Source organism: Leuciscus leuciscus, assembly GCF_965113295.1.
Source record: "Leuciscus leuciscus genome assembly, chromosome: 16".
NCBI lineage: Eukaryota > Metazoa > Chordata > Actinopteri > Cypriniformes > Leuciscidae > Leuciscus > Leuciscus leuciscus.
This window is the reverse complement of record NC_138740.1, coordinates 5,496,699-5,524,468: the sequence shown is the minus strand read 5'-3', so window position 1 is coordinate 5,524,468 and position 27,770 is coordinate 5,496,699. Positions and strand designations below refer to the sequence as shown.

General features: G+C 39.1%; 1 protein-coding gene across 1 annotated transcript; it reads left to right on the top strand.

The window, feature by feature from the left end:
* Positions 1–10,744: 10,744 nt before the first annotated feature.
* Positions 10,745–26,802, top strand: stc2b (stanniocalcin 2b). Its single transcript, XM_082141435.1, has 4 exons — positions 10,745–11,235; positions 21,337–21,479; positions 21,642–21,853; positions 24,871–26,802. Exons 1-4 carry the CDS (start codon positions 11,091–11,093, stop codon positions 25,244–25,246), a joined length of 876 nt encoding a protein of 291 aa, XP_081997561.1. The 5' UTR covers positions 10,745–11,090; the 3' UTR covers positions 25,247–26,802.
* Positions 26,803–27,770: the final 968 nt, after the last annotated feature.

The window sequence follows — 27,770 nt, the reverse complement described above, 5'->3', positions numbered from 1 at the left end:
TCAAGTACATTAAGCGCTTTGTTTACATTTTATTTCTGCATCCCGTATAATTGGCTATGGACATTTGCAACTCCACAATTCATACATTCAGTAACATCATGTAAGTTCAATTTCTTTGTTTACTGTTAGCACTGGCTGAAATGTAATAAATCACAAGGAGTCTAATGGTTTTACAGACTGTTTATTGGTAATTTAAACGATACAGCTTTATGGTATTGTTTGTGCTTACCCGTTGATTTCTGCTCTGCTCTGCTCGTTCCGGTAGCGCGCGTAACCCGGAACGCGCTTATAATAGCAGCGGTCATACCATTTTTCACAACTGGGGGGAGGCAACCTAGGTGTGCATTGTGATGTTTGTTCTGTTTAATGTTTAATGTATGTTTGTAACATTATTTTGCTTAAGCTGCACTAATTGTATTTATTCGACTGAGTAAGATGAGGTTGTTTTAATGTCATTGTTGTAATGATATTATTGAAACAAAGGTTACCCTGTGCAAATGGTACTTCCCATTTCCGTTTGGCGGGAAGTTTGTGTATATAACCAGAGTGTTCCTTGATTGAAGGAGGGTTGGTGGTTTGCTCTGTTACAAGAGTACAACATTACGGTCTATTGTTGATAGAGAGCTGTTTCAGCAATTTTCCTTTGTGTTTAATGTGCAAAGGTTATAGTGCTGCTTCATTAGCATTCATCATGTCTTTTTTTCTTTTCTTTTTTTTTCATTATTAATTTGTACTTTGCACGGATTATCTTTGGTCATTAATAAATGAGCTATTTTCCACCGAAAATCATCTTGTCATGCCATACCTTCCTAACTCCTCTCTAACTCTCGGACTACAGCACCTGGCTTTGGACAGTCACAAAGGCAGTCCTTTGCGACATTAACACTCATTGAAATCATGAGATTAAACATTATTTAATACTTTACACGTTTTTTTTTTTATTATTATTCAAAATGTTTATATACATGAGTATTTATACATGATTATACAATATATGCTTCACATTTATCTGATGAAAATGTGATAAAAGACACTTTTGATGACAGGTGAAGCAGTCGGCAGTGTTGAATCTGATAGCAGCGGCATCACAAACCCAAAGTAAATGCTTTCATAATGCTTTGTCTGAAAATGACTTGCTCATGCATGCAATAGTGAGTGGACATTGATACTGTTCCCTGTGCAATGATGTCATAACAGTGGCCGTTTACTGACAAGCTTTCAATGAGCCGCCCCTTGAAAATGGATCATATCAGACAGAGGGTCAGAATGATGGAAAATAGTTTTTCTCTGCATATATATATGTGCAAAAAAATATTTATTAACTATAAGTGAATCTCAAGGAACATATTAAAATAATAATAATAAAAAAATCCATATTATGACCCCTTTAAGGTGAAGCACTTGCAAAATGTGAAGGCAATCATTTTATAAAAGCACTTACACTTAAACTGTAAAGATATTTTAATCAATTTACAGTTGTCTTAGGTTTAGGGTTTTATTGTATTCAATTGTCATGGCGATAACATTGTAAAATGGGATTTTTTATTTATTTAATTTTATTTAAAAGGGACACGTGTGAACAATAAACCTGTACCACACTACAACATTTATAGCCAAGGCTAATTTGCAATGTCCGTCCCTAGAAAGGCTTTTCACATGAATACAGAAAGTACAAAAAATACATTTACATTTACAGTAGCATTTATGCTAAAAATCATGTTAATACACACACCACTTATGTTTTGTGGCTATACTATTAAAACCGTCAGTATTTACATTTTTGCAGAAAAAAGTTGTGTGTAGTGATCAACGTTATTCCACAAACGCCGTCTGTATTTGATGCATTAGGGAACCAATAAAGCATGCAAATAATGCAATTAATGCACGTCTACAAAATGCACATTTATCCAATGTTATGTGGAGGATACTTTTTATTTTTTTACAAAAATAATGACTTCTTTATTCAACAATTTCTTCTCTTCAGTGTCATTCCCCTCTGCTGTTGACGTAGTGTAGAGACAAAGCAGCGCTTCCAGTTTCTACGTCAGAGCGCCGCCTCAATATTGTGATCACGTGACCAGCGTCGGCCAAAGCGCTGCACTGTGTCTACAACGTCAACAGAGTAGGAGAATGACAGGGAAGAGAAGAAATAGTTGAATAGTCATTATTTTTGTTTTGGTGCACACTAAGTATTCTCATCGCTTCATAACATTAAGGTTTAACCACTGTAGTCACATGGACTATTTTAACGATGTCTTTACTACCTCTCTGGGCCTTGAAAGTTGCAATTACGTTGAAGTTCCGAAGATGAACGAAGGTCTTGCGGGTTAGGAACAACACGAGGATGAGTAATTAATGACAGAAAATACATTTTTGGGTGAACTAACCTTTTAATATTAAAATAGTGCCACAGAGTCCCTAAAATCCCCCTAAAGGGGGAAATCAGCGTAAAGATAACGCAGAGCTGTATTAATCTGGAATAGGAGAAAGTTACATCACCTTTTTAACTTCCTCAAATTAAGATCTGTTTCCACAGATAAAGGCCTTCTAAAGCGAAGCCATGGGTTTTTGTAAAAAAAATACCAAAATTACTAACAAAAATACTTAAATATCTAGCTTCCCCCAGACGACCGTACGCATACTACGCAAGTGTTTTTACTTGCGCCAAGAGTAACCTGTGATGCATATATATAACGTAGGATGTAGGAGTAGCGTAAGCTTTGACGCCTCTCACGGTTTAAACAAATCCTCTTCTATTATATAGAAATCCTCCAACATTTCTCTTCAAAATGGCTGATTCGCGACCGGTGTTTTGTTTTGCTCTATCCTCTGCGCTTGCGTGTTTGTCATTACGTCGTGCGTCAGGTCAATGGTTAGTCTTTCACCGTAAATCGATGCGTACGGCCGTCTCTCGGAAGCCAGTGAATAGTTTATACAGTTTTAAATATGGGTATTTTTCTTACACAAATGCATGGCTTCGCTTCAGAAGGCCTTTATTAACCCCTGGAGCCGTGTTGAGCACTTTTATGATGGATGGATGCATTTTTTTTTGGTCTTCAAATTTTCTCCATCCATTCACTCCCATTATGAAGCTTGGAAGAGCCAGGACATTTTTTTTATATAACTCCGATTGTATTTTTCTGAAAGAAGAATGTCATATACACCTAGGATGGCTTCAGAGTGAGTAAATCATGGGTTAATTTTCTTTTTTTGGTGAACTATCCTTTTAAGGTTGTCCATGGGGAATTGATTGGATGGTTGTGGTTTGCTATTGGTCGATCTCATGTGAGTGACAGGTTGCCCCGCCCTCACGCCAGTAAACACATCATCAGAGAAGAGGAGAGAGGTCGCTGCAAGAGGGAGGGGACATTATTTTAATGCAAGATTATGAGGTTACACGCATTTTGATTTCATGGTGACTCAACAATGTGCTGTAACCTTTCATTAAATCTTTTCTTTTAAACGGTATTATTCATATTTCACAAATGTTGTTGTCATGGGTAGTCATCAAGGGATTCTACAAAAATACTCAGCGGGTATTAAACAGATCCAGTATATGCCAAGACGATGTTCTCAGCACATTATACCTAAATTTGTCAAACCTGGTATCACCTCTTAAGTCAACAGGTGTTATTGTGCACCATTCACCAGTCTTTTATCCAACTCATGATTGTTATCACAGATCACTCTTATTTTTTAGCTTTATTCTGGTATACAATGCCCACTTTCACAGTCCATTCAATTCCCATTTGAGTATCCTCTTGCACTTGGAAACACAATTACAGAAGTGAAATGGGTTTCGTGTTGACTCTAACGTGTCATTCCAGTGTAGTTTTTCTGGAAACATGCAATCTTGTTTTACAGTTCTTATAAATGTATATTTAATATCAGATAATTATAGGCCATTCATTGTGTTCATGTCACCCAGGGATGATGCAACAGTCAACCACAGTGCTAAATATTGTCATTAAAATAACTGATATTAAGTCAATCATATGTGGTTACAATTATTATAATTTCAGCCTGCAAGGAGCACATTTCTGTGTCAAATTTAGCCCACAATAAGCTTGCCATTCCTCCTCAGCTGGGGTCTCATTTCTGGAGCTGCTGCATTATGAATGTAAGCCACTGACACTAATGTAAGGATGCCAAGGGGATGTGTTTGGTTTGGCGAGAGGCCCCAGCGAAAGCATTCATCTGCCTCTCACCTCGTGTTCCTCCACTGCTCCAGCAGAATGAATAAATAGATCTGGGTAAACAGATCATCCGTTATACACCTCAAGCAAAACAGTGCGGTGACTTCCATTGATAGTGTAAATAAGTTTGATTCACGGCCCACAACTGCATTCGGTTCACAACTTCTCTCTCAGAAGTTTTCTCTTTGAGAAAATGTATGCAATGAGCAATAATCCCATGCGATCACAAGCTGTAATCACTGTTCATTGTGTCTGCTTAACTGAATACATGACATTTACTAACCACACTTCTTATATAGCCTATATAACTGCGATATGGACATACTTTGACATATGGATTGTAACACTGAAAACTTTCTGTGAAGCTGCTTAGAAACAGAAAACGCTATACAAATAACCTTGAATTGAATTGAATACTTGAAACTATTTTTTTTCTCCCCTAAGTAATATTGTGACCTGAAAAAAATTATATTTGCACAAATTATTCTGTTTTTCTGATATGGTTTCGGCAGAAAGTAACTAAACAGAAGGATGGGAAGGTAAATTGATTGATTTTCATTGTATTCGGTGCTGAATTTCCACAAGACTTTTTTTCTCCACAATAATGGTCGTATATTTGTTTCGTATACAGGAATGGTCTGTCTAAAAACTTGCCAGAACATGGGGTGCTTGAGTGAATGGTTGTGTGGCCAATGATAATATTAAGAAGTCCTATATAATTGAATGTGATTTGATAAGGCTATAAATATAGGACTTAAATATAGGCCTACTATTATGTAGTATTATATATATATATATATAAAACTATTAAGAATAAAAGTAAAATAAATACATCTTAAATGGTAAAATAATTTGAATATTGTGGCAAGCAGGCGTGATTGCTAATGAGCGTGAAAATTTATACGCAAAAATGAGTTTTTACATGCATATAATACGCACTTTATGGCGCACGTAGCCCACACCACTAAGGGTTTACTGTATCATATGCACGTAAATACTAATTTTCGCAAATAAATTGCACAATGAATACAATGCATGCTATAGAGACGCATTTCGTGAGATCTATTTCTCACGGAGGAGCTACGGGAGCATAAAAGGGGGAGCGACGCCAGTGAAGGACGAGAGAAGTCCAGGCCTGGTCCACTGTTGGGTTATATATCTGACTAATTGAGGCTGGATGTGAAAATCCCATTAGGTCCATCTAATAGATTTAACATGTGTACTCGCCACCTGATATCTGGAGTCTGCATTACTGTGTGATCATATGACTAGGGTACAAATTACGAGGGGGATTGTGGATTGTGACACCCTCCAGAGTAAGTCAAGATAAAAGGTTGGGCTTGGAAGTACATGTATAACTCTACATTGGTTAAGTGTCCAGCTCTGTCTAAATAAAACTTATCATTAACATATCATTTCAAGCACTATAAAAAATGGGTCATATTGCCTGAGTGTGCCAAACTAAGTGCATTCATTAATAAGGAGAATACAGAATGAAACATATTAATAAACCTTTTCTTGAAATGTATACAGTAACAAAGTTTACTTTGAATGTTGTTAAATCTTACATAATAGGAGATAAGCTGCACAGTAATATGTTGAACAGGGCCCGTATTCATAAAGATTCTAAGAATCCTCTAAGAAAACTCTTAATTTAGCTTAAAAACTTTTACGTAGGAGTCTTAGCTTAAGAGCGATTCGGGACCGATCTGAGAGCAACTCTGAGTAAGGAAAAGACAAAAACTTTTATCTTAGTGAGGAGGCGGGGCTGACCCCGTTGCTATGTATGACACAATCTTTTGACGACTGTGATTGGTCCAAGAAGAAAAAAAAAAGTGATTTTAAGTATAGGGTCTATTCTAAGCCTTCACTTTGAAATTACATGCGTCATTTTTCCTATTTGACCGTTCTCACACACACACACACATTATATATGTGTATATAAATCCTTTTTTTTTTATTTACCATGCTGTTAAAAGGCTCTTGGTGCATTGGCTGACATCTGGCTGGGCTCTGGTTTAGGAGTAGGGCTGGTGTTGTCCTCCATGAGGCAGATGGTGAATTGCGCGTCACCAGCACCCACTCCACATATTCGGCGAAGCTCCTTTGAGGACCTTCCACGTGCAGGCATGCCATTGACTGTTGAAGAAGACGCATAACGACGAGCAACCGAGATAGTGGTTGAGGCATGCCAGATCGAGACAATCCCTTGTGTGATCCTCGAGGGAGCAACCCCCCTGTTCAAGCAAGAGCAGGCGCACTGCAGGTACATCCATAGCTGCTTTTATAATCCTTTCTTGAGGTTCGGTGTTCTGTCAAGCGATGGTATGGCTTTCCAAAATGCACAACACAGAAGATACAAAGTAACAGTCTTTATTTAACTAGACAAACGCTTAGGAGAACTACAAGAGAATAGCAAGCCTTTCCAGTTGCAAACAAAAGATGACACCCTACAATGAACAGAAAGAACTGAAGGCTTAAATACACAAAGGGATGATTAACGCAACAAGAAACAGGGCCCGTATTCATAAAGAATCTTAATGCAAAGAGTAGCTCCTAGTGACAAAATTCTAAGAAAATTCTTAGAAATGTGGGCGTTTACTCTTAAAATTAAAGAAAAAATCCTAGTAAAGAAAAAAGTAATTCAGAAAGCATCTTAACCCTTAAAAGAGGTCTTAAGGTCAAAATTGTTAGGAGCACGGACGAGGACTTTTAAGAGGCTTAAGAGTTTCTTTAGCAGAGGAGAAAATGGCAGAAAGACGAAGAGGGAGAAGAAATGTGTTGCAGACAATGAATAACAGTGAGTTAATAAGACGCTATAGATTAGATCGTGGAGGGATCATGTTTGTGACTGATCTTATTAGAGACACGCTAACATCTCCGACACAGCACAGAAATGCCATAGCGCCAGAAATGAAAGTAATCACTACATTACGATATTTGGCAACTGGGAAAATTCCATGTTTGATACATTAAAACCAACATTCAAACCACCACTTAAATAGACATGCCAGCAATCAGTGTAATTGGCTTAGAATGATAAAAATTGTTCCACTCTTTCCAATCAAATACCTTATAGGAAATTAACAGCATGGTAAATAAAAAAAAAAGGATTTATATACACATATATAATGTGTGTGTGTGTGTGTGTGTGTGTGTGTGTGAGAGAACGGTCAAATAGGAAAAATTACGCATGTAATTTCAAAGTGAAGGCTTAGAATAGACCCTATACTTAAAATCACTTTTTTTTTTTTTCTTGGACAACCAACCAATCATAGTCTTCAAAAGATTGTGTCATACATAGCAACGGGGTCAACCCCGCCTCCTTGCTAAGATGAAAGTTTTTGTCTTTTCCTTACTCAGAGTTGCTCTAAGATCGGTCCTGAATCGCTTTTCAGCTAAGACTCCTACGTAAAAGTTTTTAAGCTAAATTAAGAGTTTTCTTAGAGGATTCTTAGAATCTTTATGAATACGGGCCCAGGTGCGGAACTCAATCAGAAACCATGCATACAAACTAGCAACAAGAACTCAGGAAAACAGTGAATGGGAACAATGAAAACGGAACCAAAACTAAATGAATTCTTACCATAACCCTGACATTAGTGCAGACCGAGGCTAGTTATCATTCTTTTGATTCCTTGCCTTGAAAATGTATTATAGACCATTGGGTTTTCAAAATTGTTGATGCCATGACACCTAAATATGATGTTCCCTTTACATGTTACCCCCTTTAAAAACTAATAATATACTGTAGTAATAATAATAATATAATAAAGTTTAAAGACAAATTGTTAGAAATGTGTACAATATTATCTGGAAAATATAGTAACATATCTGTATCCTTTTTTTCTACACACCAATGTAAGATGTATAAACTTGAAGAGAACCATAAAAAAACTAAACAAAGTAACTGTCAATTAATCTAATTATTACAGACCAGTATTTGGAAAACAGAATAAAATGGAATTGTCAAATTCTGTAAATGTATTTTTATTAAAGGGCCCCTATTATGCTATTTTAAAGTTTTCTAATATTGTTGTGGAGTCTTTTACAACAGGTTTACATGCATCAAAGGTAAAAAAATAAAAAAACTTTTTAATTTCCTCATTATATACATTTGTACATCACCACATTTTCAATAATTCTCAAACAACTTGTCAAATGAATCAATCTCTCTAAATCCCGCCTTTCCGCGATATACTCTGCTCTGATTGGCCAGACAGCTCAGTCTGTTGTGATTGGCCTACCGTGTACACGTCGAAAACAAACAAAAAATAGACACAGTTATAAGTAATCGTGGCCCACAACTGATTAGCAGAATTATTTAAGTAAGCCAGTGATAACGTGAGTTAGCCAGAAGCAGGAGACCTACACAATATGAAACTCAAAACTAAGTATTTTGAACACCATCTTTCAAGAGCAAGCGGTTTGCGAATCCTACATTGAACTCCGAGATTTGAGAAGCAGTCTTCAGTAAAATAAAGGGAACACTAGCCTGGCAAGCCAGACCTACATCAAGATGTTTGGTCTGGCAACTCACCATAGACACGGCTCAATCCGAGGGGCGGGATAAACGGCTGTCTTTCAAATTCCCTCTGCACGCAATAGGACAGCGCTTCAACCAACCAGAGCGTTTTCCCAACAGCGGAGTCTCTGAGCGGAGCCATATCTGGCCGGCAAAACTACAAACACATCTTCCTTTTTTAAGAATGACTTAAGTGCCGTTCTATGCTCTTTTCTCAAAGAAAAACCTAACTCCAAGTCCTCCAGAGTCGCGGACAAAGCCGATTCGAAAGACTGTTCTCCAGCAGCCGTCATTCTTTGTTTTCAAGTGGCAGGGAACCGTCGCAACTCTGTAGTCATTATGTTAAGCCTGCCCCGCCTACTCTATACACGACGTGATTGGCCTGACCCAATTTAGGTTTTTCCAGCTCGAAAGTCAATGGAGAGTTGCTAGACTGCCCTGGCTGCAAAATACATTTTGCTGCCGCTAGGGTACGTCTAGATTTCTAGGCTAAGGGAACATTTTCAAAAATCCATAATAGGGGCCCTTTAATATAATAATAATAATAATAATAAGGTTTTACTAATCCATTTGCATAATTAAATGTTTAACTTTTTTGCTGAACATTTTCACGGACCCCCTATAGCCCCCTTAAGGTCCCTGGACCCCAGTTTGAAAACCCATGTTATAATATAGACTATTCAGTAGATATTCAGGAAAACACTAAAAAAGGGAAACTCAAAACAATTACGACATCTCAAATAATCAAAACAGCAAAAGCCGCAAAAAGCAATGGTTTGGTCAGCAGAATTTGCAGTTAATTAATTATAGTATAGTGGGCTATAGTATAGGCTAGTATAGTATAGCATAGCATAGCATAGTATAGTATAGTATAGTATAGTATAGTATAGTATAGTATAGTATAGTATAGTATAGTATAGTCAGAGGTGGACGAAGTACACAACTTCCTTACTTGAGTGAAAGTACAGATACTACTGGTCAAATATTACTCCGTTACAAGTAAAAGTTGTAAAGACCTATTTTTACTTAAGTAAAAGTACAGAAGTACTCGTTTTTAAAAATACTTAAGTATCAAAAGTAAAAAGTAAATGTCAATGCATTGTTTTATTATTGTTGCATTGTTGTATGTAATACTTAAAGTACCGTATGCCTCTGAATCTATGCCTGCATACTTACCCTCATATCAATATCACATTTATTTCTAGAACACAGTTCCAGTAGTGGGATTGAATGTGAGATTGAATAAGTGCACTCAATAACGTCCACAATGGTTTCGGACACGCAAATGGCTGTTCCCTCAAATATTGCCCTATTTAAAGTTTTTTGGCTTTCAGTATGAATATGTTAGCCTTACTGTTATCTATAAGCTAGTGTGCAAAAAAGTGACAAAATTCGCATTTAGAAAACCAAACCCAACGTTGAAAATGAAAATCAGGTTTTTGTCAGAATCCAATGTCAGATTGACGTTGATCTCCAACATTGGACAGACGTTGTATTGTGGTTGAAAATGAAAATCGTGTTGACGTCCAACATCAGTCGTGTTCTAACGTCAACCCTACTTTTATTTTCAATCAATATCCAACGTCAATCTGACGTCAGGTTCTGATGTCAATCAGATGCAGGGTTCTGACGTAAACCCGACTTTCATTTTCAATCAATATCCAACGTCAATCTGACGTCGGGTTCTGATGTCAATCAGATGCAGGGTTCTGACGTAAACCCGACTTTCATTTTCAACCAAAATGCAACCCCTGCAACCAAAATCCATCCCCTGACTGATGTTACTTTCTACTCAAGGACCTTGACAGAATTGTAGTGGAGTAAAAAGTACGATATTTGTCTTTCAAATGTAGTGAAGTTAAAGTAAAAAGTTTCCAGAAAAAATTATACTCAAGTAAAGTACAGATACTCAAAAAGTGTACTTAAGTACAGTACTCAAGTAAATGTACTTTGTTACTGTCCACCTCTGAGTATAGTATAGTATAAAATTACAACATATAGCCAATGAATCATGTGACAACATGCCCCGACTTAACACAATTTTATCTTATTATTTTTTTATTTTTTTACAACTGTATATAATACAACTGTAACAGCTTGTGACAACTAGCCCCGGTTTCCCCTATACGGTGTGTATGAACTTCGAATGGACGTCTAGCCGGTGTCTGTGATTGGTCAGCACCTGCTCACCTCCTTCATCCAAACTGACATGAGTTAGAGGAAATATAGTCAGCATCCACACCCCCCCGATCCTCACTTCGCGTCGGCTCTGCTCCCTCCACCGCATGGGCTTCGTTCTCCATGGTAATACCACAGTGATCTGAAGATATTCGCAGTTTTAGACAGCGTCCTCATCATCCTCGCGAGACATGCGTGTGCCACTGACTATAGGAGTGTTTATATTGCTTTTGGCGGTGCGGCAAACACACGCGACTGATTCCAGCAGTGCTCATGACACCTCACAAGAGAGATCAGTGAACATCCAGAAGAGAAGACTCTCTCTGCAGAACACAGGTAAGCTTTTGCGCAGTGCATGCACAGAAAACCAACGACAGCTCATATATGCGCGTGGTTGTTTGAACTCTTGGTCTTAAAGCCCTATCAAACTTTTATGTTGTATCAAACAACTTATCTCCAGAGATTATTTCATACCACAACTGGATTAAAATTGTTTTTGTTTTTTTGTTTTTTTTTCTAATACGTTTTTATCCTATGTAGCCTTCTTAATATGACAGATGGCGTAAGGTTTTTTTCAATGTAATAAATATGCAATTTCACACCGTTGCGGAAACGTTGTTATGACGTTATTAGCACGTCACCTCGAGTGGCGCCGCTATATCTATAGGAATATAGAACAAATATGACACCTTAGTGTTGTCTTATATTTCTGACTGGTTATATGTAATCTGAATAACCGGCATACCATAGTTCTACCTCTGTTTTTTCATATATAATAGGCCTATTGACACAGGTCATTTGCACTGATGTTGTCTAATAAAAAGTGGATAAATAACATTCAAAATGTTTCAATGCGGCATGGTTGTATTTTCTGTTTCTGTAACGTTTCATTCAAATGTATGTACATATAATAAAACGACCCTGAAACGTTTGATCTGGCTTTTTGTTGTGGTAGTAAAAACAGGTAGGTATAGTAACTTTTTAAATAAAATAAATATATATATATATATTGGGTAGGCCACATCATTATTATGTAATTGCAATTGTGGCATGGTTTCTAGAATATTTTTTTTAATTTTTAGAATTGTTTTTCAATTGTTATAAAACATATTTACTGCCATAAAGCTTCAATGACAATTTACACATGGTGAACATAAATTAGAACACTGCATTTCGAACCTTACCAAAGTCCACACTGGGACAAGTGTCACAAACAAAGACATATGCGACAAACATAACGGACATGGAACAGTATGATTATTTAATTTATTTTGAATGTTCTCAATCGCAGTCTTTCAGAAAATGTCCTCAATTGTGGCGTAGTTGTTGAAATACAATATTTTAAAAAAAACAATATAGCCTATATAAAAATTTAAACATCATTTGCACTTAAAATAAATTACAGAAAAATACTGTAAAAATGCTACAGTAAAAACCTTATCATATATACAGTGAAAAAAAATTTTCTTTGCAAGTAAAAACTATGAATTACCTTACAATTTATGGTGAAAAAACAGTAACAAGTCTCTCGGGTTGGGTCAGAGGTCACCCTTTCGTCGGAACTCGATTATCTCATGAACGATACGGCTGATGCCAGAAGCCAGTGATTATAGTATATAAAGTTTTAAATAAAGGGGGTTTTTTTATACAAAAACCCATCGCTTCGCTACAGAAGGCGCTGTAATCCCTTAATTAACCCACTGGATTCGTATGGATTAGGTTAATGATGGATGGACGCGCTTTTTGAAGCTTCAAAAACTCGGGCACTATTCAATACCATTACAAAGCTGGGAAGAGCAAGGATTTAATATAACTTAACTTTGATTGTTGGCGTCATATACACCTAGGATGGCTTGAGGCTGAGTAAATTATGGGATAATTTGAATTTTTGGGTGAACTATTCTTTTAAATTACCTTACTGTGCATGCATAAAATGTAATAAAAGCTCACTGAGATGATACTAAGAGACCAGACATAATGTTCTCACATCATACCTCTGGCACAATTATTTTATTAGCAAAATATCCCACCACTCACTGGTACTTCTACCACTCTAAGAAAAACTTAAATAGAAATTGGGCAATGATAATATGAAGAAATTTTCTGTATTGATTTTTCACAGGCGTTTTACGTGTATTTTAAAAAAAAATTGTGCTCTTGTGTGGTTACAGGAAATGCACGTAAACTTAACGGATAATGCCTTTTCAGTTTTTCTGTGGATATTTTTTCTTACACTCAAACGCCATTCCATGTATGGTCTAAAACGTAATTGCCACAAAACAGCAATTGCAAGTACATTTTTTGTCATACTTGCAGGAATGTAATATAAAATAACAGCTTTATCAACATTATTTAAGTGAATAGCAGGTACAACAACAACCATAGATATCTATACGTACAATATGCGTCATGGTTTCGAACACCTCCGCTTTCAAAGTATACATTACAACATGAAGTGAAGTTATTAAATGTAATTTCGTGAAGAGTACGCCCATCTAATCGTCTAATTAATACCAAGGTATAAAAATTAGCCTCTTACCACTTCCCGTTGTTAGTTCTTTCAGCATTTGGCACATCCAAACCCGCATTAATTACTGACTTCCAGGAAATCACGATCAATACGGTTCGCCTCCAACCTGCCTCAGTTTCAGCCTTCAGCCGCTGCCACCGCTTCCTCGTCCGCCCCTCATTCCAGCCTGAGTCTATCGCGGCCGCTCGCAATAGTTATGTGGTCACTCCCATAGTGACTCTCACCTTTATCCCACCCACAAGTGAGACACTTATTGCTTCCTCTGTCCACAATTCTAATATTTCTCTCCCTCCTGCCTTCCAGTCTCAATCAAATCCATCCAGCTGTGAAATTTGTGCCTTTGCAAATGGGCAAGCGTAAGGATTTGAGCGAGTTTGACAAGGGCCAAATTGTGATGGCTAGACGACTGGGTCAGAGCATCTCCAAAACTGCAGCTCTTGTGGTGTTCTCCCGGTCTGCAGTGGTCAGTATCAAAAGTAGTCAGTGGTGAACCGGCGACAGGGTTTGAGATCCATGGGAACCATGGTTCATTGATGCACGTTGGGAGCGAATGCTGGCCCGTGTGGTCTGATTGACTGTAGCTCAAATTGCTCAAGAAGTTAATGCTGGTTCTAATAGAAAAGTGTCAGAATACACGGTGCATTGCAGTTTGTTGCGAATGGGGCTGCATAGCCGCAGACCAGTCAGGGTGCCCATGCTGACCCCTATCCACCACCGGAAGCGCAACAGTGGGCATGTTAGCATCAGAACTGGACCACGGAGCGATGGAAGAAGGAGGCCTGGTCTGATGAAGCACGTTTTCTTTTACATCACGTGGATGGCCGGGTGCATGTGCATCCCTTAAGGCTGATTTATACTTCTGCGTCGGACCTACGCCGGAGCCTCTACGCTGTAGGCAACGCGTTGGTTTTCATTTATACTTCTGCGTCGTTGTCCGCATTGACGCGCAATTACACTTGCAGAGAGAGCATGTGAAACCCGAGGGAGTGGTCTCAGCAGACCAATCACAGCGATTGCGTCCGCGTAGAGTTGACGCGTTGTTACATTTTTGGAGAGGTGCACGTCAGGGTACGCCGAAGGGTACGCGCGCTACACACAGCCTACGACGTAGCTATGGCGTAAGTTCGACGCAGAAGTATAAATTGGGCTTTACCTGGGGAACACATGGCACCAGGATGCACTATGGGAAGAAGGCAAGCCGGCGGAGGCAGTGTGATGCTTTGGGCAATGTTCTGCTGGGAAACCTTGGGTCCTGTCATCCATGTGGGTGTTACTTTGACACGTACCACCTACCTAAGCATTGTTGCAGACCATGTACACCCTTTCATGGGAACGGTATTCCCTGGTGGCTGTGGCCTCTTTCAGCAGGATAATACACCCTGCCACAAAGCAAAAATGGTTCAGGAATGGTTTGAGGAGCACAACAAGTTTGACGTGTTGACTTGGCCTCCAAATTCGCCAGATCTCAATCCAATCAAGCATCTGTGGGATGTGCTGAACAAACAAGTCGATCCATGAAGCCCCCACCTCGCAACTTACAGGACTTAAAGGATCTGCTGCTAACATCTTGGTGCCAGATACCACAGCACACCTTCAGGGGTCTAGTGGAGTCCATGCCTCGACAGGTCAGGTCAGGGCTATTTTGGCAGCCAAAGGGGGACCAACACAATATTAGGAAGGTGGTCATAATGTTATGCCTGATCGGTGTATACACTCTTAATCACCTCTGCTCTTCCAGTTTCTTCTAATGCAATGGATCCACCACCCGTCTCTACTTATCTACGCTCACAGATTCTAGCAGGTGCAGACAATGATCTCTCTTTTCTCCTCCCCTCTGTTTCAATTAGTGAACCCCATCGTACCCTTGACTGTGGTCCCATAATTATCAACCATACAATGTTTAATTCGAAAGCCAATCGAATACTCACTATGGCTGAATTTTGCATCGATTTTGGAAGGTACACAGAAATATTTTGTTATGTCTTCCCTTCAAGACGCAAAGAACTGAATGACTTTATATCTATCATAGCTGAACTTTCTCACTCCTACGGTGGTACACATTGTTTCACCTATTACAGACTATTTTCAGCCAAATGCATGGCCTGAGTCACCCAGTGGGCTCAATGTCCTTACTGGGGAGCTCTTGACCTGGAGCTTTACCATAAGGTTTTCCTTCGCTGCCGAAGCATGTCTTGCGTTTTGTGTAATTCCGCCACACATGAGCCTTCCTCGTGCCCCCTTTCCAATCCCGCCCCTCCAAGCAATCCGGGCACTAATCCAGGCACTTCTCAATTCATCAGTTCTACATCTTATGTACCACAGTCTAAAGGTGATTCCAAAAGCTGCAATTTCAGGTTCATTTCAGGCAGACTATTGTGTAATAACTTTAATCAATTTGGCTGCACTAGACAATGCTGCAAATACTGTATCTACATGTATGTAATTTCTGTGGTGGAGCTCAAGCTTGCTCTGTATGCCCTGTCTTATTGCTCTTTAGCAACTCCAATAAAACAATTGAGAAAGTATCTGTCTTCTCCTATCATTGTCTTGTCCTCTTTAGTGCACAAATTAGCAAATCACCCCAACCAAAACTTTACAGAATATCTACTTACAGGTCTCAAGAAAGGTATTAATCCAGGTCTGGAAAGCTTACCAACTACTAGCCTTATTTGCAAAAATCTACAGTCTTCAATAGCCAAACCCAAAGCAGTCGACACCTTGATATCTAGTCCGGATTCATGATCGGTCCTTTTGACTCCCCACCTTTCCGTATATTCCGTATAAGCCCCATCGGTGTAGCTACAAGAAAATTTTCTGGGAAAAAAAAACAATTGATCATCAATCTCTCTGCTCCCCACAACAGCATTCATCCAAGCATAAACAGCCTCATCCCGCTAGATGAATTCTCCTTGTGCTACCATAACATAGACCAAGCGTAACATAGATCCATCTAATTAAAAATGCCGGTTTCGGAGCCTGGATAGCAAAAGTAGACGTTACTTCAGCATTCAAAGTCATGCCCATACATCCAGATTTTGGCATTTGCTGGAAGGGGAAATTCTACTTTGCAGTATGCTTAACTTTTGGCTGCAATGTCAAAAGTGTCAGAAGTGCTCTGCTGGATCTTGCAAACCAACTACGCTGTCCCTTACTTGGTTCATCTTGGATGACTTTCTCGCCATAACCCCAAGTCATTATCCTCCAGCCATTCCTTTCTACCATTCAGGAAGTTCCACTGTCCCCAGAGAAAACATCAGGCCCTACCACATCCCTAGAGTTCCTTGGAATTAACCGTTACATTCCAAGCTTCCCTTCCCAATGACAAAATGGATAGGATAAACGCTATCTCCTCCAATCTTCTTGAAGCACCTCAGTGCAGCAAACATGGTTTGCGATCCCAGCTAGGCCATTTAAACTATGCCATGCGTATAGTACCCCAATGACGTCCTTTCATCTCCCACTTGCTGTCTCTTGCATCTTCCGTTCTGGCACCAGACAATATCATATCTCTAAAGCCTTTCTTGCCTTGCGGATCGGAATCTATCGATCATGTTTCTAAATCAGTGAAATAGCCTGACCTTCTTTTACGATGACATCCAATCTCATCCTAGTGATCTTCCTCTGTTTACAGACAACGCTCCCTTCAACATGGCCTCCTTAGCGCTCCATGTTAAATCAGTGTGCCGCATCCTCTGCTCTTTTTAAGTTATATCTGATCGAAATAGCTACCTTTTTGCAGTGTCATGAATGGTCTTTTAAAAACAGAATTTCATTGTGATAATCTGGCGACTGTTCACTGTATAAACAAAGGCTGTTCAAATTCCCCTGAAATCATGCCCCTCTTAAGACGCCTCACCTGGTTATCCACCTGTAAACAGTTAATCTTCAAAGTCGTTCATATTCCAGGCCACCAAAACCAAACTGCTGACGCACTCGCGTCTCGTTTTCTATAAAAAAAATTCAGAGCATTAGCCCCGGAGGCGGACCCGGACCCAACCCCAATATCTCTCTATTCAGACTTGATATTCCTATAACTCACCCACTCAAACACCTCCACACCTTATCTCTGGACTCAATATTCCACGCCATCTCACCTAGAACACTACAATCCAACTGGGCCGCATAGGGAGCTTTTGAACAATTCCATTCCTCCTACAACCAGCCTTTTCCCAACTTTTCCCTCCTTTCAATTTCTTCATTTGTCACAAATCTCAACCAAGTTAAGTCCATCCAATCCAGTACCATCAAAGTCTTTTTTAGCGGCATTAAATTTTTCTTTAAATTTATCGACGGCTATCCATGTCCCTCTATAACAAACCCCCAGATTACACTCCTAATCAAAGGAATCCAAAAAAACAACCCCACTCTCCCTTATTCCAGGCAACCTTTAACCATTGATCTCTACGCTAAATGCATGACTTTCCGGTCAACTCTGGATGCCATGTTAACCCTTGCTTTTTTCAGGTTCCTCAGAGCTTCTGAAATCATGACCAATTCCAAATTCAACCCACCCATCCACCTATCCTTCTCCGACCTCCAAGTACTGGATAATGATACCATCCGTTTTCTCATCAAACGTAGCAAAACTGATTTAATTAATGTTCCCATCCATATTTTCAATCTACCGACCCCCATCCAGCCATATCAGTCTCTTTCCTTCATTCGTGCACACTGGAAGATTCAGATTTCCTCCCTGTTCAACCCCTTTTCATTGACTAATACAATATTTCAGTCACTAGGCATTGGAGCAGCTACCACCGCTGCTCAAAAAGGTCTGCCTGATTATCCAATTAAATTACTGGGTCGCTGGCCCTCAGACACCTTTCATTCATTCCAACCTCAGCCTCAAACAAAAGACCATCTAACTCTCACTTCTTTTTAATCTGGTTACAATCTTCTCAAGATAGCTGTCCCACGAAACACAATCCAACCAGTGCCCGCCCAATTTGATACTGCCACTGTAGTGCCCTGCTTAACTTGATACTGCCGATGCGGTGTCGTCTTCCATTTCTTCTTTCTCCAATTGTTGTGGGGTCTTCCAGACTGTTGAAATAATTATACATGCTGATTCCTTAGATAGCAATAAGCTTTTCAATCCAGTAACGCTTGCTTGCTATCTGATTTTTACAGTCATGTTTTTTGGGGAGCAAACGTAGCTTGAGTACAATAACCTCTCTGTGTCAGGTTCTGCAAGAGTTAGAGAGAGGACCCAGGCTCAGAATGAGCAGTGATGTTTTACTGACCAGACTGTAGACAAGGCACAACAAGGAGAGTGAGGCGTGAAACAGTTCAAACAGTAGGGCAGGGCAGACAACACAATGACAAGCAGGGAGGATGACCACGGAGACCAGTCCTGGGGTGACCACGAGCTTGAGGATTGTAGAGGAAAAGACAGCACCAGGTGGGACGATGGTGAGGAAGACCAATGTAGCACCAGTCTTGCTGCCAGGCAGAGGCTCCCAGATCCAGAGGGTTTACACTTGAGTATCAGACTGCTCCCACAGTCTAGCTGCTAGGCAGTGAGGGTCAGTGGCCAGGAAATCTCAGGATGCAGGGCAGGGAAAAACAAGACTCACAATGAACAAGACAAGGCAAGATAAACAGGCAAGGCACAAGAAAGTAATCAAATAGGAAATATAAAAATAAAGACTGAAACAAAACAAAAGAAAACTAGGAATAAAATGACTGAAACTTGCAATCAAAAAATAAAACTGATAGGGAACTAGATACTGGAGATGATAATCTAGAGTAGAAATAAGATCAAAAGAGAAAAAAAAACAAAAGACTAAAACTAACTAGAACAAGACTGGATGGAAAAAAGCAAAAGGATACACTAGAGTTGGAAAGATCAATATCACGACAAGAACTAGGTTTAACCATACACACAGGAATGCAAACAGGAATAAACCACAAAGCACACAAAACGAACCAGCAAAGACATGAGGGAAAGAGGCACAATATAAAGGGACCAGAGCACATGAGGATCAGGTGAGCACAATTAGTGAAACGAGGACTAGATGTGGACTAAGGCTACGTTTACACGTGGCCGGTTATTTTCATAAACGGACATTTCACCCTCTCTGTTTTCAGAAAAGTGTTCGTTTACACAAACCCGTGTATATGCCATCAAGAGCATGCCAAACCTGTAGGTGGCGGTGTAACGAGAAGCTCAAGCCCATGTTAGCCAATCAGAATCCCGAAAATATAGGTCGCACCTTTGACGCAGTGCAAGTTCTGTCGCATACTGTGACGCCGACTGCCTAAAACTCAGTTTTTCTCAGTTTACATGCAAACGTGCAAACAGAGTTTTCCAAAATCTCTACTCTGGCCGGAGTTTTTAGAAAGAATCATTTTCAGAGGCGAATTCTCCATTTCGTGTAAACGAGGGGCACAACCGAAGGAAAATGTCTCAGTTTTTCAAAATAACCATGTACGTGTAAACGGGGCCTAAACAAGGAGGCGCGGTAATGGGAAACAAGGAGGCGGGACAAGAGCCAACACAAACAAAGACAAAGCCATGTGCTCAAACACAAGACAAACAAGGAAACATTAAACAGTGACAAAACAGACAAGACTGTCACGGTGGGACCCTGACCCATATTCCCTGTTTACCACTAATGCTAAGATCATATGGGCACACAAACTCATGAAGTGAAGTTATAAAACATAATTTCAGGAGGAGGACGCCCATTAATACCAAGGTATAAAAATCTGCCTTTTACCACTTCTAGTTGTTAGTTCTTTCAGCATCTTTCCTCCAACCCTTCTCCTCTTTTTGTATGTTTTTGCCTTTGTAATAGGAGGGCAATTGGAGCTTGAGTAGAATAACCCCTCTATAGCAGACAGCAAGTCAAACCAGTTTGCAAGTATGCTAAGATTATATGGGCACACAAACTCGTGAAAACAGCATTTTCAAATGTATCCACTAGGGAGAGAGTATTTAAAAAGCCCAGTTTTCACTGGACAAAAACATTGTTTCGATGTGAATGGAAGACTAAAACAGAGAAAAATATATTTTTTAATTTATCTGGATTTATGTGGATATAGCCTAATAATCACATTAATAAATCAATACACCAAAGGACACTACTCACGGATAGAATTATCAAGTACATTTAATATACCCTCATGGTGTACATATGAATAGAATGAGGACACTGAGCAAATTCCAGTGGGCTACCATAAATTAGTATTTTTAAAATGAACAAACATGTAAGAAATAATTCAGGTAACAGGACAGAACGTTAAGATTGACCTTCCCAGTCGTAGTTACAATATCATCAAATATACAGGTCTACTGTATACTTTAGGTCTCCAAATGGCCTTCAGAAAATCCAGATGATGCAATATCCTGTTGAAAATGTGTCTTGTGGAATTTTCCCACTTTTTCAAAGGGGGGAATGTGTGGTAACAGGGATGAGTGAAAACCTGGAGACACAACTAATATGTGTATTTTATCTACAATATTATAGATTTCTAAAAACGTGTTTAAAGCACAGATGGGATTTGGAGGTACACAACAATGCAAAAGGAAAAAAAAATCTGAAAGATTATATTTCATGTTAAAATGTAGTGTTAGAGAGTGAGGACAGGTGACAAATGCTATTTTTCAGTGTTTTACGTAAATTTTTCTAATGTTTTAAATGATATATTTTACATTTGCAGTTAGATGAATGTGCAGGACACTTTGCCTAATAATACAATTTATTTTAGAGTTCATTCTCATGCATATTTGTACATGGGGACAGAAATGGCACTCATTGGGTGAAATGGCCCACATACATCCCTTAAAACTGAAACATTGTCAGGCTGTTTTTTATTTACTGTAAATGTAGGCTACTATGGCAGGAGTAATGTGTAACTACTCTAAAAAGTGTAATGTTCTCTGTCCCTCAAACGTTCTCCAGCGGAGATTCAGCAGTGTCTGGTGAACGCAGGTGATGTGGGCTGCGGGATGTTCGAGTGCTTTAACAACAACTCCTGCGAGATCCGCGGACTACATGACATCTGCATGACATTCCTCCACAACGCAGGCAAATTTGACTCCCAGGTATGATCCTGACTCGTTCACTCAAATCCCAATATGCGGTATGTACACTGTAATGCTAAAAAAAAAACCTACAGCACCTCATTACTAATCATCTTGGTCAGCATTTTGCCATTAACTGCATTAACGGCTCCGGGTTGATGAAGGACTTATGCATCACCGCAGGGAAAATCGTTCATCAAAGACGCGCTGAAGTGTATGGCCCACGGACTGCGCCACAGGTTCAGCTGCGTCAGCCGCAAGTGTCTGGCCGTGAAAGAGATGGTGTTCCAGCTGCAGCGCGAGTGTTACGTCAAACACAACCTCTGCTCGGCCGTGACGGAGAACGTCAACGTCATGGTGGAGATGATCCATTTCAAGGACCTGTTTCCTAAAGGGTGAGTTCTTCAAATACAGGGTTGTGCAATATTAGCCACTTTTCCACCGAAATTACCCGGAACCATTTGTCCCAGGAATTTTTTTCCCAGAGACCATTCCAGCACAGTCTAGATTAGGCAAATAGTCCGGTGACGTAGAACTGATCGCTACTTTTCAGTTCCTGCCTGGTTTCATCCTCTGAATTTAAGCTTAATAAAGCCTGAACCTCGTCATCGGTCATATTTTTTGTCATATACACCCCTGAAAGTTCCCGAACTTTGAAAAAGTACTACCTCGCAAGCAGGGACTTTCTGAAGGGGAAATATTCACCTGGAACTTCATTTAGAGCCTGGTTCCTGTAGTGGAAACATACCGAGTACCACCCCAAAGTCCCTAGTTCCTGTGGAAAGTTCCTGCGGTGGAACATAAAAAGATTATGGCTATTGACATAAAAAGATAAGATTTTCTGGTACTTTGTCCATAACGATAAATATTTTGCCGAGTATGTTTTTGTGCTGGTGTCTTTACTGGTTTAGGTCTTTCATATTCTTCATATTCTGTGTGGTGGTTAGTTCACAGCATATTTGGCACCTTAAATTGATTTCCAGGGGCATTTTTGCCTCCTTAAAAATAAAGGTAATTTTTTGGCATCGATGGTTCCATGAAGAACCTTTAACACCCATGGAACTTTTCCATTCCACAAAGTGGAATTAAAGTGGAATTGAACGTTCTTTAAAGTGGAAAAAGGTTCTTTAAAGTTTTTAAATGTTCTTCACATTAAGAAAAAAAAGGTTATTTTAAGAACTGATCGCTGAAACGTTCTTTGGGGATATAAAAATGGTTCTTCTAATGCATCATTGCAAAAAAAACAAAAACATTTTGGAACCTTTATTTTTAAGAGCATAAGGACATTTTTTTTTCCTAACTTTATTAGAGGTATGCATCATCTTTGTCAAATTCTTACATTTAATCAATACATTTAATTAGATTAATAAGACACTATAGGCTGTTGCCAATCAAATGAAATCAGTAGCAAGTAAATTCATTTTGAAATGCAGAAGTGGAACAGAAGCTGCATTTAAAGTAGCATTTAGATGTATTTACACTGAAATTACAATTGTATAAATTAGATAAATATTATATTCATATTTTTAATATCGAAAAATAAAATTATACTTTTAAGTCACCGTGAAATCGCAATTCGTATTGCAGTGTTTTCTATAAATGATTTATCAAAATAACTTCCCTTCCCTCTTGCAGCGACATCTCTTCTCTGATGATGAGGGCGGGGCAACCTGTCACTCACATGTGATCAACCAATAGCAAACCACAGCCATCCAATCTATAGAGACAGAGCGCATTTAGGCCACGCCCACACCCAGGGGGAAAACAATCAAACCGTCTCCATTGACTTTGCATTGCGAGAGGCTGCCTCCTTGTCATTTCTTGCTTCTAACAAAAGACAGACAAATGCCTAAAAGCTGCTGTGTGACAAGGTGTACAGCAAACAAGATAAAAAACCCAGAAATAAGTTTTTATTAGCTCTCGACCCCAAAAAACGAGTGTTTTTAGGACATAAAAGTGGATGCAGGCAGTTGAGACAGAGCGTCACGTGTCTCATTACTCTGAGAACTAACGTACGGCCGCCGGAGGAGACTGCAATCGGCAACACAGGATAGTTTATCTTACAGAAATATAATATATAAAACTGACATTTGGATATTTGACTCACCAGTGACCAAATGTTTAACTTACTGCACACGTAGTGTATTTTTAGTGCATACTGAGTGTCAGGATCCCACAATTGACCCATTCGTTCCAGCCTGTATCCACTTTTATGTCCTCAAACGCTCGTTTTTTGGGGTCGACAGCTTATGAAAACTTATTTCTGGGTTTCTTAGCTTGTTTGCTGTACACCTTGTCACATAGCAGCTTTTAAGCATTATTCTGTATTTTGTTAGAAGCAAGAAATGACAAGGAGGCAGCCTCTCGCAATGCAAAGTCAATGGAGACAGTTCGTTTGTTTTCCCCCTTGGTGGGCGTGGTCTTCAGATTATGACGCGTTGCGCTCTGTCTCTATTCCCTTTCCTACATTTCTTATTGTTCTAGTAGCCGTTTCACTCAGATGTTTGTCACAATAAGAAAAAATCACAACTTCCGTTTCATGCCGACTTGATTCATTCATTCAACCGATTCATTCAAATGGCTGATTCATTCAGGAACGAAACAAGTGAACCATTTATTCGTTCAAAAACACTGATTCATGGAAACGAAACTCCGCTATGAGTTGCTCAGAGACACACTAGTTTTGCTGTGGCTTTGGTTGCAACTATTCTCGTTGGCGATATAGAGCAAGAACAGACAATCTTGTGTCTAAAATGTAACTCACAATATTACCTTAAAAGTCTGTAATGTATGTCACATTTACAATCGTGCTGAAATTTTGGGGAAAAAACAGCACGCTTACACACTTATGCAGTGACATACTTGATAATGCCAGCTAATTGTTCCCCTGTAGTCAATAATTTTATCTCTGAAAACTCATCTCTGATCACCAAAATTACATATTTAAATGTTTTTTTCCTTGAGAAAAATTCTTCATGCCTTAAAATAGCTTGAATGTAACTCGACACCCTTGCCTCATTTATATGCGGTTCTTTGAATATATGCAAATGAGCCCCGCCTCCACTCACTCAGCTCAGAGATCCACTGGTTGACGATCACACGTTGATCTGATTGGTTTACAAGGTCGTTTGTGACGTCAGAAACACCAGCGATTTCAAAGCGTGTTTTTGAGACTGTCTTTGGTTCACTGCAGTTTTAAGGAGAAAATACTCAGCAATGCTGTCGACTTATGAATTTACACATGGTTTGTCTAAAAGCATATTAAAAACACCACATAGACATATAAACAACATTAAAAACTTGATTTTAAAACATGATCATAGTCACTACATTTCGCACACCCCTACTTCAACATCAGACGTGGATAACAGTGTTATTTCTGTCCTAACTGCCTTCTCTCCTCCACCGAAAGGCCCCACGTGGAGTTGGTGAACGTCCTGCTGGGATGCGGCGAGGAGGTGCGCGTCGCCATCGGCCGGCGAATACGAACTCAGTGCGAGCAGAACTGGGGAGCTCTGTGCGGGAGTCTGAGTCTCTGTTCCCTCGGGAAGGTGGAGAACCAGGCCAGTCCCACGCTCGCCCCCGTCCCAGACATCACCACCCCACCGGGAGCCAACAGCAACTCCCTCCCTCCTGCCAGCCTGCTCCTCCCCGAGCCTGATGGGGAACCGGTCTGGACGCTCACAGGAGGAGAAGAAGACGAACGCCAGTCCTCAGGTCCTCAAGACAACGCCTCTGAGGTGGACCCAGAGCTGAAGAGGGCTCTGAACGCCACCAAGAGGAGGTGAAGGGAAGACCTCGTGCCTTTAGCCCACACTACAGGTCAAATGTCTGGAAGAATTCATGTCATGTTTTTGAAAGAAGTCTCATATGCACTCAAAAATACAGTAAAAACAGTAATTTTGTGAAAGAACTGTTTTCTATTTGAATATCTTTTCAAATATTACATTTTCAGCATCATTACTCCAGTCTTTAACGTCACATGATCCTTCAGAAATCATTCTAATATGCTAATTTGGTTTTGGTTAAATGGTTTTGAAACTATACTACATTTTTGGAATATGAATAGTAAGTTCAAATGAGCATCATTCATTTCTAATAGTACAATTATAAATGTCTCTACTGTCACTTTTGATAAATGAGTCAAAATGTCAAAGTTTTTGAGTTTATTTAAAAAAATAAATCTTGCTTACAAATGTTTGATTGGTAGGCGTACCAGGGTTTCTTCAAAAATATCAGGCAACAAAAACATTGATAATAATAATAAATGTTTCTTGAGCAGCAAATCATCATATCAGAATGATTTCTGAAGGATCATGTGACACTGAAGACTGGAGGAATGATGCTCAAAATTCACAGGAATAAACTACATTTTATATATTTATTAAAATAGAAAACGATTATTTTAAATTGTAATAATTGGGTTAATAATATTTCATAATATTACAGTTTTTTCTGTATTTTTACTCGAATGCATGCAGCGTTGGTGAGGGACTTTTAGGAGAAGCGATTAAGAAATGATTGGGAAGGATTGCCCTGTAGTGCAGAGAAAGGCTCGCTCACTGCCTCACTCAAGGACAGATACGCTGCGGTCTCCAGTGGTTCAGCGATGACAGGGTATTTCAATGAGAACATGGACTGGTACAGTATTTGATAGGAGTCTCAAATATTTCAGAGGCGTTTCACCCTTTGTAGATTGTGGACTAAGTGCATTCCTCAGACGGCAGACGCTCCAGAATGCTCAGCCTGCAGTCCTGAAGAGCATTATTGCAGAAACCGGGCCTTGTGTTTTTGTGATGACATCATTCCATAAGCTCAGTATGTGTCTGCTTTGAAGCCTGGCCGTTTGGGTGAAGCTCACAGAAACATGTCTGGGTCACATGTCACCCCAAAATAAAAAAAAAAGGAATCATTTATATATATATATTTTGGAGCCCCGCACATATTGTTGCCACGAATTAAGAATTCGTTCTCTTGATCTGGTAAATTGTGCCACGTTGTACTAATTTGTTTTAATTTATCTAAAACAAGTGACTAAATTATTATAACGTGGCCACGATTTAATAAAACGATGGAACAAATTATTATACACATGATTTACTTAAAACAAGGGAATGAATTAGTAAACGTGCTGACGTATTAGTAAGTCTTGGTAACTAAATGTTAATTCGTGGCCACGACATGCACATTTTTTCCCCCGCATGTCATGTGAGGGACTCCGTATATTCATTTTTAAAAACATACCATTTAAAATAATGAACAATTATTACATTACTGTTCAAAAAGTTTGTTTTAAAAAAAAAAACTTTTATTCAGAAAGGGCACGTTCACAGTAGCTGTCAAAAGTTTTTATATATATATATATATATATATATATATATATATATATAAACTCTTCTGATCAGCAAGGCTGCATTTATTTAATCAAAAATACAGTAAAAACAATTTTCAGCATCATTACTCCTTAAATCACTCTAATATGCTGATTTGCTGCTCAAGAAATATTTATTATTATCAGTGTTGAAAAAAATGTATATCTCTGGAACACTAGGTGGCGCTGTGTTCAGACTTATCAGGTACCTTCAGGACACACTGTCCATTAACTATACCAAATTGTATGCCAATATGTCAAATTGTTTAAAAGATATCGCAATTTTAAAGAAAATTCTAGATGGCGGACCGATGGTTCATCCGATCCTGGCAAAATAGGTATCCACGGATTCGACATGACACAAGGAATCCACAGACACACATCAAGCTCACAACTAGGGCTGCACAATATATCAAAATATCGCAAATGTATATATATCGTGATATGCATATCGCAATGGCTTGCAATAATTAGGGTCATGATTAAAAGACAAAGAGAAAATCACTCACTGCTCTTGTCTGATTAACTTTTGTAGCTTTAATAAGAATCAGGATATATTTAATTCATACAGTGAAAACTAAGCAGTGTTTATTTTTACATTTGATTATTCAGTTTCTGTTGTTAAATAACCCTAATGTAGGATAACCTGAAACCCTAAACCCCGTGGTTTACACCGATGTTAAAATAACTCTTCTTATGCAACAGTAAAACACTGCAGCAAAAAGAAAGTGAAACACGTTTGTATGTTATATACTTTTAAATAAATTTTAAAGATAATTTAAGTTTTACACACTTTAAGCATTATCGTATTGCATATCAAATATCGCATTATTTGAGTTATGGCATATCGCACTTTTCTTCAATATCCTGCAGCCCTACTCACAATAATGACAAACTGTTCAAAAGTCATGTGCAAAAATGCCCATTTTCCAGACCTCATG

Excerpts from the sequence above, each read along its gene's own strand:
- stc2b (XM_082141435.1), top strand. The coding sequence starts at position 11,091 with ATGCGTGTGCCACTGACTATAGGAGTGTTTATATTGCTTTTGGCGGTG. Across the intron at positions 11,236-21,336 it reads ACTCTCTCTGCAGAACACAG|CGGAGATTCAGCAGTGTCTG; the intron begins GTAAGCTTTTGC and ends AACGTTCTCCAG. Across the intron at positions 21,480-21,641 it reads CAGGCAAATTTGACTCCCAG|GGAAAATCGTTCATCAAAGA; the intron begins GTATGATCCTGA and ends GCATCACCGCAG.